The 18574-nt window shown below is 39.9% G+C and overlaps 1 protein-coding gene across 1 annotated transcript in view; it reads right to left on the bottom strand.

The window, feature by feature from the left end:
* Babam2 (BRISC and BRCA1 A complex member 2) overlaps positions 1-18574 on the bottom strand; it is a gene marked incomplete at its 5' end in the record, with an annotated part of 408743 nt that overhangs the window by 69109 nt on the left and 321060 nt on the right. Inside the window, 3 exon segments of the mRNA XM_008828413.2 lie at positions 7895-7977; positions 10756-10826; positions 13862-13961. Of these exon segments, the coding sequence (XP_008826635.2) occupies positions 7895-7977; positions 10756-10826; positions 13862-13961 (254 nt within the window).

Genomic DNA, 18574 nt, shown 5'->3' with positions numbered 1-18574 from the left:
CTCCTGCCTTAACCTCCCAAAATAGGAATTACAAGCCTGTATCACTAGGCCTGGCAGTAAATTTTTTTTTCTGCCAGGGGTATGCACACATGGTGGTTAAAGGACAACTTTGCAGGAATCAGTCCTCTCCTTCCACAATGTGGGTTCTAGAGGTAGAACTCAGGTTGTTAGGTTTGGTGGCAAAGCACCTTTATATGCTTGGCCCAATGTTCTGGTCTGTAAAGAATCATAGGCACTCAGAACAGACCTACCATACAGAAATGTTTGCATTGAGCTTAGTTAATAAAACAACGAGTGTAAGGGAGCATGCACTTTGCCACATTTTACTCTTCCCTCTTGTTCTGGGTCCAGGGCTATTCCCACATTTGCACTGCCTCCTGGTTTGGGCAGGCATTTCACCTTGCAGGCCTGTGTGGACTTTGTATGACAAGCCATTAGTAACCACACTCACTGTCTAAATCGAGCTTCTAATAATCAGTAGCTTGTTGATTCTTTAATTAAACCACAGTTTTGTTCTCTCAACGGCCAGTGTGAATCCTGACCTCAAGTTTCTGTATTTATGTCCCTGTGGAAAAGACAACCTCTACCACTGAGGACCAACTCCAGCTCCATGCTGACTTCTATCTAGGAATGCCATCTCCAGAGATGGGTCCACTCAGGTTCTTCAGAGATAAGGACAGTGTCCACATCCTTCTGTCTTGTATGTGGCTTGGCACTGATCTTCTGTTTGCTGTGAAGGTCTGAAGGGTTTTGACAGTTGTCACACACACCTGGGGATGCTGCCAATGGATTATCTGGAGCATGTTGCAATGTAGCTGAGCATATGAAGTATGGGATTAGTTCCTGGATATAAATCCAGCTGTCAATATTGCTGTGCCACAGTTCTGTGTTTCGTTACATGCAGTAACACTAGTAGAACCCATAGAAGGATGTTGGGAGGATTAAGTAACATAATATATGTAAAGCACAGAGCAATGTCTGGGGCATGGTATACCCTGCATTTCTGTTAACCTTCATTACTGTTCCCATCAACAGTAATAGTCATGCACCACATAACGCCTTTGAGTCGCCAATGTCAGTATTTCTTTAATATTAATTATACAAAAACATTTCACTAAACTAGATGAATATCATGAGTTACTCTGTAAGCAACTTTTCTTTTTAATTCACTGAGTGGAAGGCATTCTTTGGTTATAATTTGTTAACTGGAAAGCAGATGAATACATTTTGAAATCAAAATCACTGAAAGTTTTCATGACCTTTCTTTCATCAGAAAAACTCACTTTCGAAATTACTTTAATCCAGTAATTATAGCAGAGCAGAACCGGGCTACATACACAGGAGGATATACAGAGAAACAATCACTGCAAGACTGTGAATCAGGGTGTAATTCACAACTCTTCACAAGGGTTCTTCCAGATCTTTAGAAAGGTGTCATGTAAATCTAAGGACTCATAGTAAAGACAATTCCCAAGGAAGATTCATGAAATAAACTCTCAATTTACAATCAGAATTTGCAAACAAGATTTTTGAAAGTAAACTCTAAAGACAAAAGAGAAGTTTCGATTTGAATCAATAGTGAGGTTGGTTGTTAAAGGGCTGGAACTCAGAGTCCTGACCCTGGCAAGTGGGGTGTGCTGCTTCTGTGATCGAAAGATGAAAAAGGCCTGGCCCAGCTAACATCTTTGAAGAAGTCTCAGGATAAAAATGAGTCAAAATGTTTCAGGTATGGAAAGAATCCAGGAATTCTCATCATGAAGGCAAAATGACACAGAGAGATTTCCTTTCCCCTCATATTATCAGTTTGAAAAACAAACCCAACAGGCTTCACTTTTTGTTCATAATCAGCTAGTTCCTGATAGTTATTAATACTAGACATGATCACATTAAGCTTAAGAATCTTTCTTTGTCTCTGATATGAGGTAAACGTGCTAATCCTAAGATAACATTCTACTTTTTATAGCTTTGGTTTAAAGCAATTTGTAATACATACCACTGTGGTTTCTAGTTTTAGTCATCTATTGATTCTGATTTGCTCTCCAGATAGATCCATTCATTTAAAAGGTGTGATTCGGATCCAAACAAGTGAGCAAGTTTTGAGAAATATCAGTTTTGGGTTTACTGAGCTATCTAGTAGCCATCTTGCTTGATGCCTGCTAGATACACTACAGGAAATGTATCAAGCAGTAAAGATGGACAGCACTGGGCTCCGTGGAGGTCACTGGGATGGCTTTGTTCTCAGTGGTAGGGGACAGTGCAACACAATGCAAATAATTCCCTGGCTTATATGAGGAATTATGCAGCATGACAAAAATCAGAGCTTACAAGGGGCACTTGTAGTAACAAGCCTCTGGCTTTAACTTAAGATCTCAAAAGCTGTTTTGATTTCTAATTTATTAGCCTCACTTGAGAAAAGAATTGTCTAAAGAATTAGTCTAAAGTTGTCAATTCTCTCTGGCTTTCAAAAATAAGAAATTGAGCCCTCTGAAAGAAACACTATAACTTTTTAATACTTAAATGTAAACTTAAAACCAATGAATGAAAGATGAGGATGGAAAACTACAGAGTCACAGAGTACTAGAATAATGGTGTCAACATTAATCATTAAATAAAGAAAAATTAGAGTACAAAACTCATCATTCTTTATATTCAATGAACCTGCTGGTGCCCACATCCCCCAGGACAACTCTGCAGTGGAGTCAGAGAGCCCAAGTGCTATGAGGGAATACTAGAAACATGGGTGCAGCCTACAAAGAGGAAGTTGACTCTTCTTTTACAAATAAGACTGTTCATTGCAACCACAGGCATCTACAATGTGCTTACATTATAACATATTGACCTAGCACAGGACAATTAATAGCACAAACAAGGAGGAGGATAAAAGCAAAGTTGTTACATTCTGTTAGAATTTAGTCACTACTAACTTGAAGTAGACTGTGCTAAAAATGCATGTAAGCCGGGTGTGGTGGCACATGCCTTTAATCCCAGCACTCGAGAGGCAGAGGCAGGCGGATCTCTGTGAGTTCGAGGCTAGCCTGGTCTACATAGTGAGTTCCAGGACAGCTGTGGCTACAGGGAGACCCTGTCTCAAAAAGAACAAAAAAAAAAATATAAACTCTTGAAAAAAAAAAACTACTAATAACTTACAGCAACAAAAAGAACCCCATACACTGGTCACTAAATGACTCTGGCAGTGCTCACTGTGCCTCAGCCCACTGGTCCAAGCACTTTGCTGCCTGGGGGCTTCTGCACAGGCTTTTTGCCCTGCAGCCCCCTCCCTGGCTTTTGAATGGCGCCCTGCCATCTTCACTGAGGAGTCTTTCCTAACCACACTGAAAACAGTCTCCCTTAAGACTCTCGCACAGCCCTCTGCTCTGTTCATCATAGTACTTGACCCATTTCAAATTTGTGGATTTGTGTATGTATCTCATGCGGATCAATTTCTTTTCTACATCTCTTGAATCGAATAGGCTGGTGACAAAAGTATTGGTTTTTAAGAATTCAATTCACTGTTACCTAATCTCATCAACTGAACCAGGATTGGCAAATTTTCTTTGAAAAGGGTCAAATGCTACAGATTTTAGGCTTTGTAGCACACACCATCTCTGTTGCACATTTTTTCTTCCTTTTCTTCCTAAGAAGCCTGTAAAAATGTGAGCATTTTAAGCTTTATTTGTAGCTTGAGCACCACATAAGAACAGGGTCTGGCGCATAGGCTGTAGTTTTCCAACTCTTGCCCATACTACTGTAAGCATCTCAGGATCAAACCTGAGTTGTTACTTCTATCCACTAATACCTATAACAGTATTGAACACACGGTAAACTCAGAACTCAGCTAAACCGATGTGAGTAGACACACTGAAGAGAGGAATGGGTAGATTTAGGCTGACAGGCATTTCCTAGAGAGATATGGCACACTGCACAGGATGGATGACCAGGGACTGATAGGTACTGGGGAAAGCCAGCTTGTCACAGTCACAGGTTGTCGCCTACTATTGCCTTGAAAGTCTTCCATCTCAATGCTGCCCTCCAGGGAGCAGCTCTGCTATGGTGGGCAGCTGTCTCCTGGTGTCTGCTGTTCACTGGGGCCCATGAAAAGGAGATGTCGCTTCCCTAGAGCTGCTCTTGACCTGTGTTGTTATTCTGCCTTGCTATCTGGCTCTCTTACCACCAGCTCCCAGAGGTAAGAACAATCTGGCAAATGTGCATTCACCTCCTCAACCCCTTCCTAAAAACAATTTCTACAAGGGGGATGCAAATTTCTAATCCTGCTGTGGTTCTAACTCTAGATAACTGACCAAGGATGGAAGGATGAAGGAATGAGCAGTCGGGAAGAGGCACAACCATTCTCAGAGCTATAAGAATGTTAGTAATGGGATGCTGAAGGGTCTCCTGAGGGACCTCAGATCATAGGTACCATCTCTGTACATTAGAACAGTCTGAAGTCAGTGCTGTCTGCCTTAAGAAAGGGTGCCTTCATTTTTCTAGCATCCCCAAAGCTCAGCAGTAGCTGCCTTACTAGCTGTCTTGCTAGGCTTGGGAGACTGTGGGGATAGAGTAGGGAAGCAAAGATGGCTATTTCATGTCCTGCTAGATCGTCAACCTCCACAAAGTTGTGGAGCCACCCACAGAAGACTGGCTCTATCTCCAAGCACTTCCTTCCTCCTCTTTCACATCTTGAGATCCCAGAATAATTCCCTGTACTGTTCTTTGTCAAGTCCCTGCCACCCCATATTTACCTCCCCATCTTTATGGAAGGAAAAAAAAAAAAAAGGAACAAATGGTCCCCTGGGCATTGTAACCAAGCAAGCAGATGCTTCCAAGGGAAGGTAAGTGTGAGACATGCAACTGTATGACTGAGGAAAAAGCATTATCTAACCAAGCTTCAGTGTGCTGTAGGTAAGACTGAAGCAAAGGGATGGAAATTATATATTTAAAGCAAGCTGTGAGTTAGGGATAGAGCAGGAAACAGCATCAAAGTCCCTTGATTTATAGACCTGCCCTTATCTATCAGAAGAACCAAGCGTGTGGGCAGTGACAAGAAGGGACAAAGGAGCAAACAGCCTAGGGAGGAAAGAAATGGCAGCTTGAGGAAACATTTTGGAAAAAGTAAATTAAACCCCAAGTCACTTATAGCTGCCCTAAGGAGTGCCTGAGGATTCTCTCTCTCTGTCTTTCTCTGTCTCTGTCTCTCTTTCTTTCCCTGCCCCCTCTGATTCTATGTTTCTGAAGAAGACAATTTAAAGATAAATGAAAATAAGATTGGAAGGTATAACTTGCAACTTGGAAAGGCTAAGGTAGATAAAGAGCTGTGAGAAATACTGGATACACAATGCCCAGGAGAAAACATTCTGTAGAAAATTCAAAAGCAACAGCAACTACTGTGAACACTGAACATACTGACAGGAGAGTTGGCAGGAGTCTCGAGGTGAATGATCTTTTATCCTGAGCATCACTGCAAGTGACAGTTTCCTCTTAGTAGCTAGTAGGGCTTTGATATGGTTTGTCCCCCAAGGATTCTTGTGCTGGAGGTGTGGTCCCCAATGTAGTGGCAATAGGAAGTGGCAGAACCTTTGAGGTAAGTCAGGTCTACTGGAAAGCAGTTAAGGCACTGGGGGTGCTGAACAGGGAAAGGATTAATGTTCTCATGTAACTGAGCTGCTATGAAGCTAACCTACACAATACATTTGCACCCTTCTGCATGCAGACGGTTCCCTTTCTGTTGATCTGCCATATTATGACCTAGTCAAGGGCCTGGAACAAACAGGACCATCTAAACTTAGACCCTGGACCTCTAACACTATGAACAAAGAACCATTCTTCTTTATCAAGTACCTCACCTTAGGTATTTTGTTACTTTGCAAAGGAAAATGAATATTTTTGAGTTCCATACTAAAAATAAAGGTTAGGACTGCAGTATGTAAAAGAATGTATTTTCTCCTTATGTCTGATATGATCTGACATCAACTGAAGAACTATGGCTAGGAGAAAAAAGTAAGTTTCAGGAAAAAGATTTGTGATGTCAGGGTACTTCAAGATGAAGGAGCTGTTTGAAGTATTCATCCCATCTGTCACTGGGTTGTCCAAAGTCATTCTGGAGGCAACTCACAGCCACCACTGCCATTGCAGGCAAATGTGGACTCCTCTGGATGGGATGAGCTGGGCTAAGCAATCATCAGAAGGAATATTAGGTCATGAGAGCTAAAGTGAGGATGCAATGGGGATCTGGGTTTGGGGTAGCAGGTGAGAACAGTTCTAATTTTGAGGCTTCCTCTCCCAGCAGACTTTTGGTTGTAGGTTAAACTCCATATGTCAATATTTCCCCGAGGCCTAACACCAGGCTTCCCCATGCACACGTGAGGAAACAAGAGCAGATGGAAGCTTGATCTGGTGATTTGAACAGGTGTAGTAGGAGGCACTCCCAAGTTGAAAATCTTTTTTCTAATTCTGTATATGTACATAATTAATACAAAAATACAAAAGTGCCTTTTTCAGACAAATTTGAAAAGATAGCCCCACAACTGATGACTGCTGGGAAGGGGAGATTCAATCTTGTTTAAGGGTGAGACTCTTAGTAGGTTGACCTGACTGCAGAGATTTAGTGGTGGGTTAGTAAGGAGGATGCAGATGAGGAAAGGGATCTAAATATGATCAAAATATGTTGTATGAAATTCAAAAAAATTCAATAAAAATTAATTTAAAAGTAAAGGCAGCCCCAATGTATAATGAGCTACCAACCAGAAGCTAAGCACCATACAAGGTGGTGACTGCTGGGCACCCTGTGAGGGAAGAAGGCCCCCTAGCACAGCCAGCTCTCCACTTCTCTGTGGGGTTCAGCATGAGGTTTCACATGGAGGCTTTCCTCCACACTGTGGACATTTAAGGGCTTCTTCCTGTATGCTCCACTAGTATGAAATCAGGTTTTATAAAAAAAGAATTTGAAAACTATTTTGACCTAAATAATTACAACCAGAGAGATAAGCCTGCTGGGGAAGAAAGATCTCCCCAAGTCGGCATCTGTATATTGTCTGACATCACGGCTACATGGGGCCAAAGTATCCCTTCCTAGCATGGTTTATTGAGGCACTGAAAGGAGCCAACTCAAACCTACTGCTTTTGTCCTACCTCAAGGTGGAAACGTTGGAACTCCTTAAAGAGCAGGAGCTTGTACATCAAATTACCCAAAATGAAGGACTTGGTTATTTTATAACCTAAACCTGACACCATAGGTCACTGGCTCCTAAATAAGAAGGAAATAAAATCAAAACCATCCATTAAGAGAACACTAGGCCAATGTTTATTGATATACTACTGACTGATTATATAAAACAAACTGATTATATAAAACAACCACATTTAAGTATGACGACAACATGGACACAAGGAGATGCCTTACCATCACATTCTGTATTATATAGTGGTCAAAGTTGCAGACTTTTCACTCAATAATGACCAGAAGATCAAGATCAAGGTAAGCATGGTTTGAGTAATCTTGAAAGTACTGAGACCTGACATTGTATACATATTTTGAAACAGAAATCTGTCTAGGTAGGACTGCTCCAATTTGGCAACAGTGACATTTTGTACACAATAACTTTCTGTTGTGAGGGGCCTTTCCTAGGAGAAAGGGACACTAGGATGTTTATCTGCATTGCTGAATACTTTCCCCACTTGTGAAAATGAAAAAAAAAAGGTTTTCAGACATTACCAATGTCTTCTGAGTGGTCACCCTAGTAAGTGAGGAACAGCGGTTTGGAGAAATTTTCTCTTTATGATCACAATAAATTCACATATGCTAAAGCAAAACGGACAAAGTCCAAATACTGAACATTCTCATATTGATTATTGCATCAGAACATTTCCAAATGCATGCCAATAGCAAAAGTATACTCACTGTGTACAAGAAAACAAAAATCTTTCCACATTAGCAGCAGAGTGAGTTTTGTGAAGCCTTCAGCATCATATTCCACAACACCTCTAAGTAAGAAACATACACAAAAAACTTTATAAATATAAGGTTTAAAATGAGGGAAGTGATATAGGTAGGTGTGATGGCACATGCCTTTAATCCCAGTACTTGGGAGGCAGAGGCAGGCAGAGCTCTGTGAGATCAAGGCCAGTGTGGTCTACATACTGAGTTCCAGGCTGGTTGGGGCTACAGGAAGTTCCTGTCTCAAAAACTGCCCCCAGACAAACAAACAAAGAGGAAGGAAGTAAAGAATATATTTAATAGGTCAGGGCAATTGAGCCTTAGGTAGATTTCAGTCATAGAGGCATCAGGAAGGGGTTTGTGTTTGGAATGAGAACACTGAGCTTCAAATGGGCCTTGCCATTTACCTGTCAGGACCTCAAGCAAATCACTGAACCTTTGGCAACTCAACTTCTTCATCTAGCAGGCAATTATAATAATTATCAATAAACTTATTAATAGGACTGTGAAAAACAACTAAGATAAATCATAAAATGGAAACTCATTAATAGTTATGAGTAAAGGGACAAATTAAGAAACTAGAGAGCAATGATACCACAATACCAAATGTCACTTTATGACTATACAATGAGCTTTAAATCTCATCCTACCTGGAGACTAAACAGAAACGACACTGATATCATTATTAACTTTGGGATTGTATGGTAATCCTTTCATTCGTCCCCTGGCCTCTAAAGCAGCAACATCAGAGGTAGACTTCACATGGAGTAACATTAAAAGAGAGTGATATTTTAAAACAAATGGAAATTCAATTTTCATATATTTCTTATACCTTAATGGAGTTGTGTAACCTCCAGGGTAGGTATATCTTACTTTAAAGGTAACTGTGCTAGCTTTTCATTTTCAATTATATATGCTCTATCTATATACAAAATCAACATTTAGAAGATCAATAATATTACCACTTCTTGTATGAAAAAGTTATCTTTCAAAATGTTCATAAAGAAAGCTGAAAAAAATGAAATGAGAGACTCGTGTGAGAGACAGCCATAGTGTTTGGATATTGACATTTCTGTGTGGGATAACTGAAAAGCTTCATAATGGTTAATGAGAGAATTCTTTGACAGTTTTTCAGGAGTCAGAATTTTTGTTTATAGCTGTGCTATGGTGTGAAAATAATATCCTAAGGAATGGCAAGTTTTATTCTTGGTTTCATTTGTTCTTCCCTATTCCCGGTTTCCCGTGGTCCTAATTTCTTCATTTACTTATCTGAAACTGAAGTTTTATGTTACTGTATATCTATTTCCATCATTTACTTCTGGAGTAAGGTGACATTTGTTATCAGAGTACTGAAATCTCTAGTGCCAAATGAAGGACAGAATGCTCCACCTTTAAAGGCTATGAAGAAAATGTATTGCTGTCCCATTGTGCTAAGCCTCAACAGAAGTGTATAAGACCCATGATGGCATTTAGATGAAATAGGGTTATGAGTAGCATGGCCTCCAGCATCCAGAGGAAAGGTAAAAGCACACAGCAGTGGTAGAAGAACCACTCCGTGCCCTGCCTGCAGCTATATGCTTCCTGTTTTCCTCTTTGCACCACCTTTTAACTCCCCCTTTTAAGTATGTTAACACTTCAAGGTGTCATGTTCCTTTCCAAAACTGTGAGGCACTGTTGGTGGTGGAGATCCATCGGGAGACCTAAATCCTGAAGTAATACGTTCCTGCCTTAGTTCCCCTCTTCTACCTGTATGAGAAATAAAATGTGTTTAAAAATGCCTGCCTGAACTCTCCTTGATGTCCACCAACAGATGAATGGATAAAGAAGATATGGTATCTATAGACAATAGAATTTTTATTCAGCTATAAAGGAAAATGAAATCCTGACACTTAAGAGGAAAATGGATAGAACTGGAAGTCATTATGTTAAGCAAAATAAGCCAGACTCAGAAAAGACAAATACCACATGTTTTCTCTCATATGTAGAATCTAGACTTAAGTATATGTGTGTGGGGCCAGGTGTGGTGGTGCACGCCTTTAATTCAAGCACTCTGGGAGGCAAAGGCAGGAGAATCTCTGTGAGATTAAGGCCAGCCTGGTCTATATAGTGAGTTCCAGGCCAGCTGGCTACAGGGAGACCCTGGTCTCACAAAACTCAAAATGTGTGTGTGTGTGTGTGTGTGTGTGTGTGTGTGTGTGTGTATACACAGATATCATGAAAAGCAGAAAGGGGAACATGAGAGGAAAGGAAGAGATCTTAAGGAAGGAGTGTGGGGAAAAATAGAGGGTGATGGAACACATGTGACATGAAAGCAGAAAAGTCTACTTGGGAGGATAAATGGGGTCAGCATGAGAGGAACAGAGGTGTGGGGAACATACTAGGGGAGGGCAACAAAGAACAAAGTATAGTAACGTGTGTATGTAGAAATGTCATAATGAAACCCATTACTTTGTATGCTAATTTAAAAATTAATTTTAAAATGAGCATAGGAAAAAAAGGCCTTCGTGGTTCACCTCGGGACTAGTAGAGGACTAGAAGGTGAAGAGCAGTGCACACTACCAAAGCTTCACCAGAAGCAGGCCTTACCCCCAGGATGGCTGCAGGGAGCACTGTCATGGTAGCTGTGTTTGGGAGAGGCGTGCTACTGCTCAGAGAGAATATTTGGTTATATTTTGGCTAAAGAATGCTAAAAAAAATTTAAAAAAGCCATCCTGGAGGTCTAGAGTAAGCACCAAAACAAAAAGAATCAAAATGCCACTGAGAAGGTTCCATATATCAGAATAAAGTGCAGTGCTGGTGTATGGTTTAAACAAGGCAGAACTCACGTGCCAAAGTGGCTGAGGAAGGCAGCAATGTATTCCCTTCTTTTGTGATATCCTTGAATCACATACTGGACCTGGAATGGGAACCCAAAGAGGAGAATTAACATGGAAAAACCTAAAATGCTTTACTATGAAAACTTCAAAGATCCAGAGAAGTAGGAAGAATGGAAAAATGCATACCCATATTGCCATGGCCTATACTCAACAACTATGAAGATTTTGCCTAGCTGCTTCATCTAGCCATCTATGTACCTACATATCAACCTATCAATCAATCTTGCTCTAACATTTCAAAGGAAGTTGGAGACATCCTGACAGTTCATCCTAAATACTTCAATATGCAACTCTAAAAAAATTAGACATTCTCCTATGAAGCAACTGGCATACCCAACAGGTTTAGTGATAACTCTGATGTAATCTAGTAGCCTGCTCATGTCTAAATCTTCCTTACTGTCCATAAAACATTGCTTCAAAGGCAGGGTACAATGCAGGATCATGTATGTTATTTATGTTTTTAAATCTTTCAATCTATAATAAGAGTGTGTGCCTGTGAGTTTGTGTGTGTGTATGTGTGTGTGTGTCCCAGTACAAGTTTGCATAATGACTGTCTTTTCAAAGAGATTGGGTTAACTGTCTTATAGAATGTTTCAATTTTCTGACTGTTTACTTCTTTTTTTTTTCCTTTACCTTCTGTATTTCCTATACATTAGAGGCTAGAGTTAAAGCTGTGACTGGATTTAGGTTAAAGGTTTTTGCCAAGAAACATTCATAGGCAATACAGGGCTTCATCATTTGTTAAAGTGATAACAACCAGATCACTCCATTGTGAAGGGATGCTCTCCTTGGCCATAGTGAGTATATGACATATGTATGTACACAAACATACACACTCCTCATATCCCACAGTAACCATGGCTATATCTCCTGAAGTATGTGAAGAGCTATTTTCCCATCTATCATTCACTTAATGATTTTAGTATCAGTTGGGAGATTCTTGTTTGAATTATTTAATTTGGGGTAAAAAAATGGTGATTAAAAATTCTATTCTTTTTCCATTTATCAGCAGTCACTCTCTATAAAGAAAGCTCTCATCAAATGGGGTGGGGTTTTTTTTGTTTTGTTTTTTTCTTTAATTCCCATTAAAAAGATATGCAAAAAAGAAAAGAAAGGGTAAGCTAATGCTTAATTCTTAAAAAACCCTAATATTAAGAATGAAGTATTACATTTTGTGTTGCATCTCTTTATTTCCGTATTAGCACAGAATGGCAGTTTTTAGTAAATGCATTTAACTAAGTACCTAGAAGTTAGTTGTTTATACAGTAGCTTCTATCATGGAAACACGCTCCTCATCATGGCTGATAGAAATAGAGAGAAAGGGGGACTCCCAAACTGTTTATACTGGCTGAGCCACAATATGTTTCCATGGCTAACGAAAGCTTAACATAAAGTACTTGGAATAACCTTGACACAACTGGTATGGATAGCCATGTTGAACCTTTTGTAAGTAAAACAATTCTATTTATATAATAGGGGTTTATGTCAATTTACAAAAACAGTGCTTACTTTGCAGGCTTAATGCAGGATCAGATGTTATTTTCGGAAAAGAAAAACAGATGATAAGTTTGCTTAAGTGGCTTTGTTTAAAAAAGGGATGAAAACAGTTCTGTATACTTGATTTTAAAAACAGAAAAGCATTTTAACAGAAACCCACAACAAAACTGGCTATAAAGATAGATTCCGATGTAATTATGGATTCATTTGAAGAGATTGTTCCTAAAAGCAGCCCATACTGTCCTCGTTTAGAACAAACAGAAGAACACCAATTTTAAAGACAAGTAAAATTAATGGAAGGGACTCAGATAAGAAAAACAGACTGATTTTTATATTTCTGAGAAAACGATATTATAATTTTTTGAGGAAAATGTATGACTAGAAATTAATCTCAATTGGGGAGCTTTAAAAAGGCTTTTCTTCTCAGTTCTGGAAGATCCTATTTGCATTTTTCTCTATAATTCTGGGATACAGATTTGAAGGCAGTACAAAGTCCCAGAATATAAATAAGAAAAGAATCCTGCCCTCCACTCCAGCTTGGATTTGGTCTCAGGAGAAGCCACCGCTCACTGAGAGCTAAGTGATCTGGAAGCTGGGCCAGGCCCACATGCTACAGCCTTGCCAGATTTCAGTTTCTCTGACATTTGAAAAATAATACTGAAGCCTCTGAAATATTATTGTTCTCTGAAAATATGTCCTATATAGAGATGAGCTATCTTCCGAATGAGAAAGATAAACAAAAGATCTATTTCCCCAGCCAATATGAACAAGTCAACAGGAGCAAAAGACAGCACTTTGGCAATTAAACCAACTGAGTCACAGTCCATGTGGGAAGGGAAAGAGAGCCAGGGTCACTAATGTGCTAATATGTCTAGTTTTCAGCTAATTATGATGACTAGACTTTAACAAGAGCATTTTCACATTTTTTGGAAGTATCTAACAAACAACAGCACAGTAAACTCTGCTACGTGCTCATGAATACAGTTAAGGAAAGCTTCAGATAATTCGATATGGCTGGGTAGAAGACCAGCAGACATGAAATTCTTGCCTCTAAAGGAACAAGACTCTAGTCAACTGCCCCCAGTCATGACAAGAATCAAGGACTGATGATTAATAGATGAGGTATAGGAGGCAGAAAGAGATGAAGACAGTTTAAAGAATTACCCTGACCGTAGCTGGTTGTACACACATAAGAGACACATGCATACAGTGGATGACTGGAAAGGAAGAAGTTCACAAATGTAAAATCATAGAAAGGTGCAAGATGCAGCAAAATTTGGGGGAAAAGGGAAAGGTAAGGAAGAGTTGACTTCAATCTCCAGATACAAAGGGAAGAGATGAAGATAAGACTGGAGGTCAGGATCGTTAGAAAAGGAAGAGGAAGACGAAGAAGTAGGAGAACCAGATGAATTGGAATTCAAAACAGAAAAGGCAGATGTCAGAAAGAGGCTGAAAGAAAGATGTTCTGAGGTGGCTGTACATGTACCATGGGTCTGCAGCTGTGGTAGACTGGAGGAAGGATGCTTATAGACAGAAGAGTCAGGGGATTTGTGTTTACCTTGTTTGTGAGCAGGTGGCACACTTGAGGAACATAATCAATGAGACATCCTCCTCCTGGGAAAGCAGGGATATGAAGAGCTGAGGAGCCTCCAAGTGCACTGAAAGGACAAGAGCACAAGGAACTTCTCTTAGGGCTGAAGCACTTAGGACGTGATACCCCCAAACACGCTTGGCATTGCTCACCAATGTCCGGTTGCCAGCACCATGGATTAATGATGATGGGAATATGGACTTCACTTTATGATTCAATTTCTGTATTTAAACTCATTTTGTTACATTAGCAGGTTACACATCATTAAGAACAACTAAGGATCTTATCACTCAGCAATATAAATTAGCCACTTCTGATCAGCACAGGTAAATGTCTCAACAGTACTGTGTAAGCCCAAACATTTTCTTATAGTCCTTACTGTGTCTAGTTTAGTGCTGGACAGAGATATCCATTAAACACCTGACCTAAACTATAATGCATCAAAGAAACTAGTTCTATACTTTATCAGTTCTGTAAACTTGAATTGTAAAAGGTATACAAGAAAAAAGTGAACAAATGATATAGTCAATAATCATTGATCCAATCAATCACCGAGACAGTTTTGCTTCAGAAAGTTTCCAGAACTTTCACATAGGTGAAACTTGTCCCACTGAAATTAGTCAACACACAATTCTTAGAAGAAAATGTTCAGAACATTACAGTATACATTTTACTGATCACCCTCAATCTTTCCTTATGCCTTCCTTTGTTTCTTATTTTTTTATTTTAATGTATATATTTCTATAAACTCCTTAAATATCCCTGTAATACGCTGGGATAGAAAATAAAAAATATCCAGACCCCTTAATCCTGTGATTATTTATTTTTCAAGATCCCCCAGCTACAGATTGTAAATGAAGTAAAGGTTGTCATAGTAACTGCCTAGAAACTCCTTTCTAATGAGTGCAGGGCACGGTGACTCAGTCTAGGGCTTGTGACACAGGGAACACATCGAACTCTAGATACATGTTCCATGGACTGCAGATTTCTGATGTCAATTTTTCTGGTAAAGATGAATTTTATATTTGTCTTTGGGAATGAAAAACCCCAACAAACAAAATCTGGGTGATGTGAAGAGGTTGACGTAGAGGAATAATATTTAATACTGAGGTTTTGGACTCAGTTGATACCTGAAAGCACAGAAATTTTGATAATGAGAACAGTACAAGGCAGCATGTGGCTTGGTATGACACTGATGGATCATCTACGCTATGCAACCACATGGGATCAGGAAGACCAACGACTCCTTCCACTACTCTTAGCGTAGACATCATTAGGTTAAATCAATTTAACATAAATGCTGAAGAAGGCCAGGGAAGCTCCTGTGATAGCCAAGTGGAGGCCAGCTTTTTGTCTTTGCTTTTATATGAGCAAGGTACACAGAAGGCACATCCTTTGACAGAAAGGATTCCATTAGGATGGAAAACTGATCAAGAAGCAAGTTCTGTAGAACATGAAACAGGAGTCCAATATTTATACCCTGTGGTTGCTTGTTAAATATACCTATGATATAGACAATGCAAAGATCCAGGTTACTGACAGCTTACTCAGAGAAACAATCTTTGGCATTATAAAATTCCCCAAGTGAAAATAATTTGGACAGTTCCCTGGAACTGGTTGATTGCAATAGATTTTGTCTTGTATAAAATATTATAGGATAACTCTTTATTCATTCCTTAAATTGCATACAAAGAAAATGGTCTGTAGACAATCCTCTGAATCTCAATCTCTCTCTCCTCTCTCTTTCTCTCTCTCTTTCTCCCCCTTACCCCCTCTCATTCTCATTCTCTCTCTTTGAATTATGCCATTCTGTAACAAGCCATCAAGCCATAAAGCAAAAAAATTCCCTATGGTGATGGAAAGAAACAGATGTGAAGAATCCAAAGCCCAGCTGTTTGCTTGTTTCATACTGTCTCTCTGCTTATCAAGAACCAATACTTGTTGCTAGCTATTCTATCATGTTATCTAATTTAGCCTTCCCTATAGCTCGGTGAAGTGAAAATAATCATTGTCATTTTACAGGTAAAGAAATCAAGGTTTGAAGAGCACAGGAAACTGTCTGAGGTTTACACAACTAGTCATCGGTCAAACCAAGATTGGCACACAGGTCTGTCTGCCTGTCACCAGAGTCCTTGCTGCTTCTGCTGACACTTTGCTTCCTAAGAGGAGGGTGAATTTAATCACAAACTGCTACAGGTTTGGGAAAAATAACTGATGCAGATCCCTCAAGTCCTCTGGGTCAGGATGGTGATGAGGAGAAAGGCTCCCTAAGATACTTAAAGCAGAGCATGGCTCAGCTCCCCGTGTACTTGTCTTTAGAGCAGGTGGGCCAGCATTCCTCTTCATGGACCTCAGCATTCACCCACACCCCCTCAACAATCAGATTTGCCTGATCCTGGATGTGATAAACCCACCAACTCTCTGAACCACTTAGAAAGTTGTGTTTAGCTGGCTGAAGCACTTCAGGTATTATGAAAGACAGTTACAGTTTTAACTCAGCATATTTTTTTAAAGGATGCTTGTTTCACCCTTTGTTTAACTCAGTAGTTTCTTAGCTGTTAGGGTACAAAACCTAACATCCAGTGTTATACACTGATAAATGCTGCTGATTCACACATGAATAGCCACTCATGGGTAAATATTTAACAGGTTTGCTATAGCCTGAATCTTACCCCGATCATGTGAATAAACAAAGACCAATGCTGCGAAATAAAAGCACTATTATATTTTCAGAGGGTGGAAGGTAAAAGTAAGTCCTTGTACTCTCCATTTGATGAACCAAAGAAAGACTGGGCCAAACATACAGGAAATGTACCCTATGCAGAGATTCCACGGCTTGTTCAGATATTGCCAGGAATGCAAGGCTGGAGGGAAGAAGTTAGGACTGACCAACCCCTAAGTAGCTGTGCTGGGCAGGGGTGAAGGAGATGAAAGAGTCCCTTGGTGCTGTTCTTTCTGATCTCTAGAGCGGAGTAGTGAGGAGGCAGGGGTAAAAAGGTGAGGGAAAGTGGGTATGGAAGGACCTCAAGCTGAACTTGAGAGAAAGGTGAAAGGGATGTTTTAATGAGATACCTTCTAGTTATATTTTTTCATGGACTAAAATGAAGCACAAAGTTAGGTGATAATTCTTAGAGATGAAACTAAATTGGTGTATATAAATTAGGTCAGAGTTTGGAAATCATTTCTACCAATGAAGTTAGTTAAATAGGCCAACCAATAACCAAAAAAGTAATTACAGCTGTCTCCTTGGCTCTTAGATAATCATAGAAACTATCTTCTGTTGAAGATATTAATATATTCTTTTCCATGCAAATAAAGCTGACAGAGCCCTTTGTGAACCTTAGTCAGAGTGTCTCTAACACTAAAGACTTGACTTGGCTGCAGTGTGACAACAGAAAGGAATTGTTTTGACATGGCAAAATGCAAGGAGCCAGCCTGTCTGAAAGCCTGACTTGGGACAGTGGAGTTTGACACTGACCCATGATGAAACAGCAACTCCCTAAGCAAAAAGAGGAAACCATCATATAGACTAGAGAAAACCAGAAGGGCGGGGGGGGGTCTCAATTCTTGTTCGCTCCTATGAGTTCTCTCAACTCAATATTTTTGTCAGGGAAAAGGAGACAACACCCTTTCAAGACAGACCAATTCTCAAGGCAGTAACAAAAGAAGCATAACACCAGAGTTATACTAATATTCAAATAGCACCATGTACTTCAAAAGAAATTTCATACTAAAATGGCTCTAGGGTGAGTGGTTCCTGTCCAAAGTCCAGATGAGATACTTTCAACAGTTTCAGTGCCCTGATCATGCTCTTGACTTGACTGAGGGACAAGGAGTTGACCAGGCTACCTCTTACACAGAACGGTTCTGAGGAGTGTGAGAGGTTGGTGTATATAAATGGGAATTTCCAGGACCATAAACAGATAGGTTGCCCCTAGCTCCAAGCTAATCCAACAAGCATCAACTGTATGCTTAACGGTTTTAAGGACTTCAGTTTCCCATCCTATGTGACCAGAATACCACCATGGTAAGTCCCTTTGTGGTAGAAGAAAGCTAGGGACCTCAAGAAACTGGGGTACTCCATGATACCAGAGTGTATTTCCTGGTGGTCTGTCAGGACAGTCATTATAAAACAAGTCACTGACATTTAGTGAAAACCAACTTTGGCCAGGCAGTCCATGATCTCTAAACCTCACAACAACCCTGCCAAGTAGATTTAAGTAGACCAATTTACAGGTGAGAAAAGTGAGGCTGTAAAGTTTAAGTATCTTATCCAAGATAACCTAGCAAGTACACTATAAAGATGGTCTTGAGCCCATGTCTTTTTGGTTCCAAGCCTGTGTCCTTTTCCATCAGGAATTCTTCCATCAAAAGATATGCTTCCACTGAATGTTCTAAAGACTATATCTTGAACTGGGACTGGTGATGCATGCTGTATTGAGGTTGGCCTGGCCTAGAGTGAGTTCCAGGCAAATCTGGGCTACAGTGTAAAATCCTGTCTTAAAGGACCCCACCCCATACTCCTTACTTATATACTAAAACAGTGGTATTGCCTGCAAAGTTTTTAAAAAAATATTTTATTTATTATTTTTATTTTATGTGTATGTGTGTATTGCCCACATGTAGGTAAGTGCACCCATGTTGTGCAAAGCCCACGGAGAACAGAAGAGACTGTCAGAT

Source organism: Nannospalax galili, unplaced genomic scaffold (genome assembly GCF_000622305.1).
Source record: "Nannospalax galili isolate Female #2095 unplaced genomic scaffold, S.galili_v1.0 scaffold893, whole genome shotgun sequence".
NCBI classification, from domain to species: domain Eukaryota; kingdom Metazoa; phylum Chordata; class Mammalia; order Rodentia; family Spalacidae; genus Nannospalax; species Nannospalax galili.
This window is presented reverse-complemented; position numbering and strand designations above follow the sequence as displayed.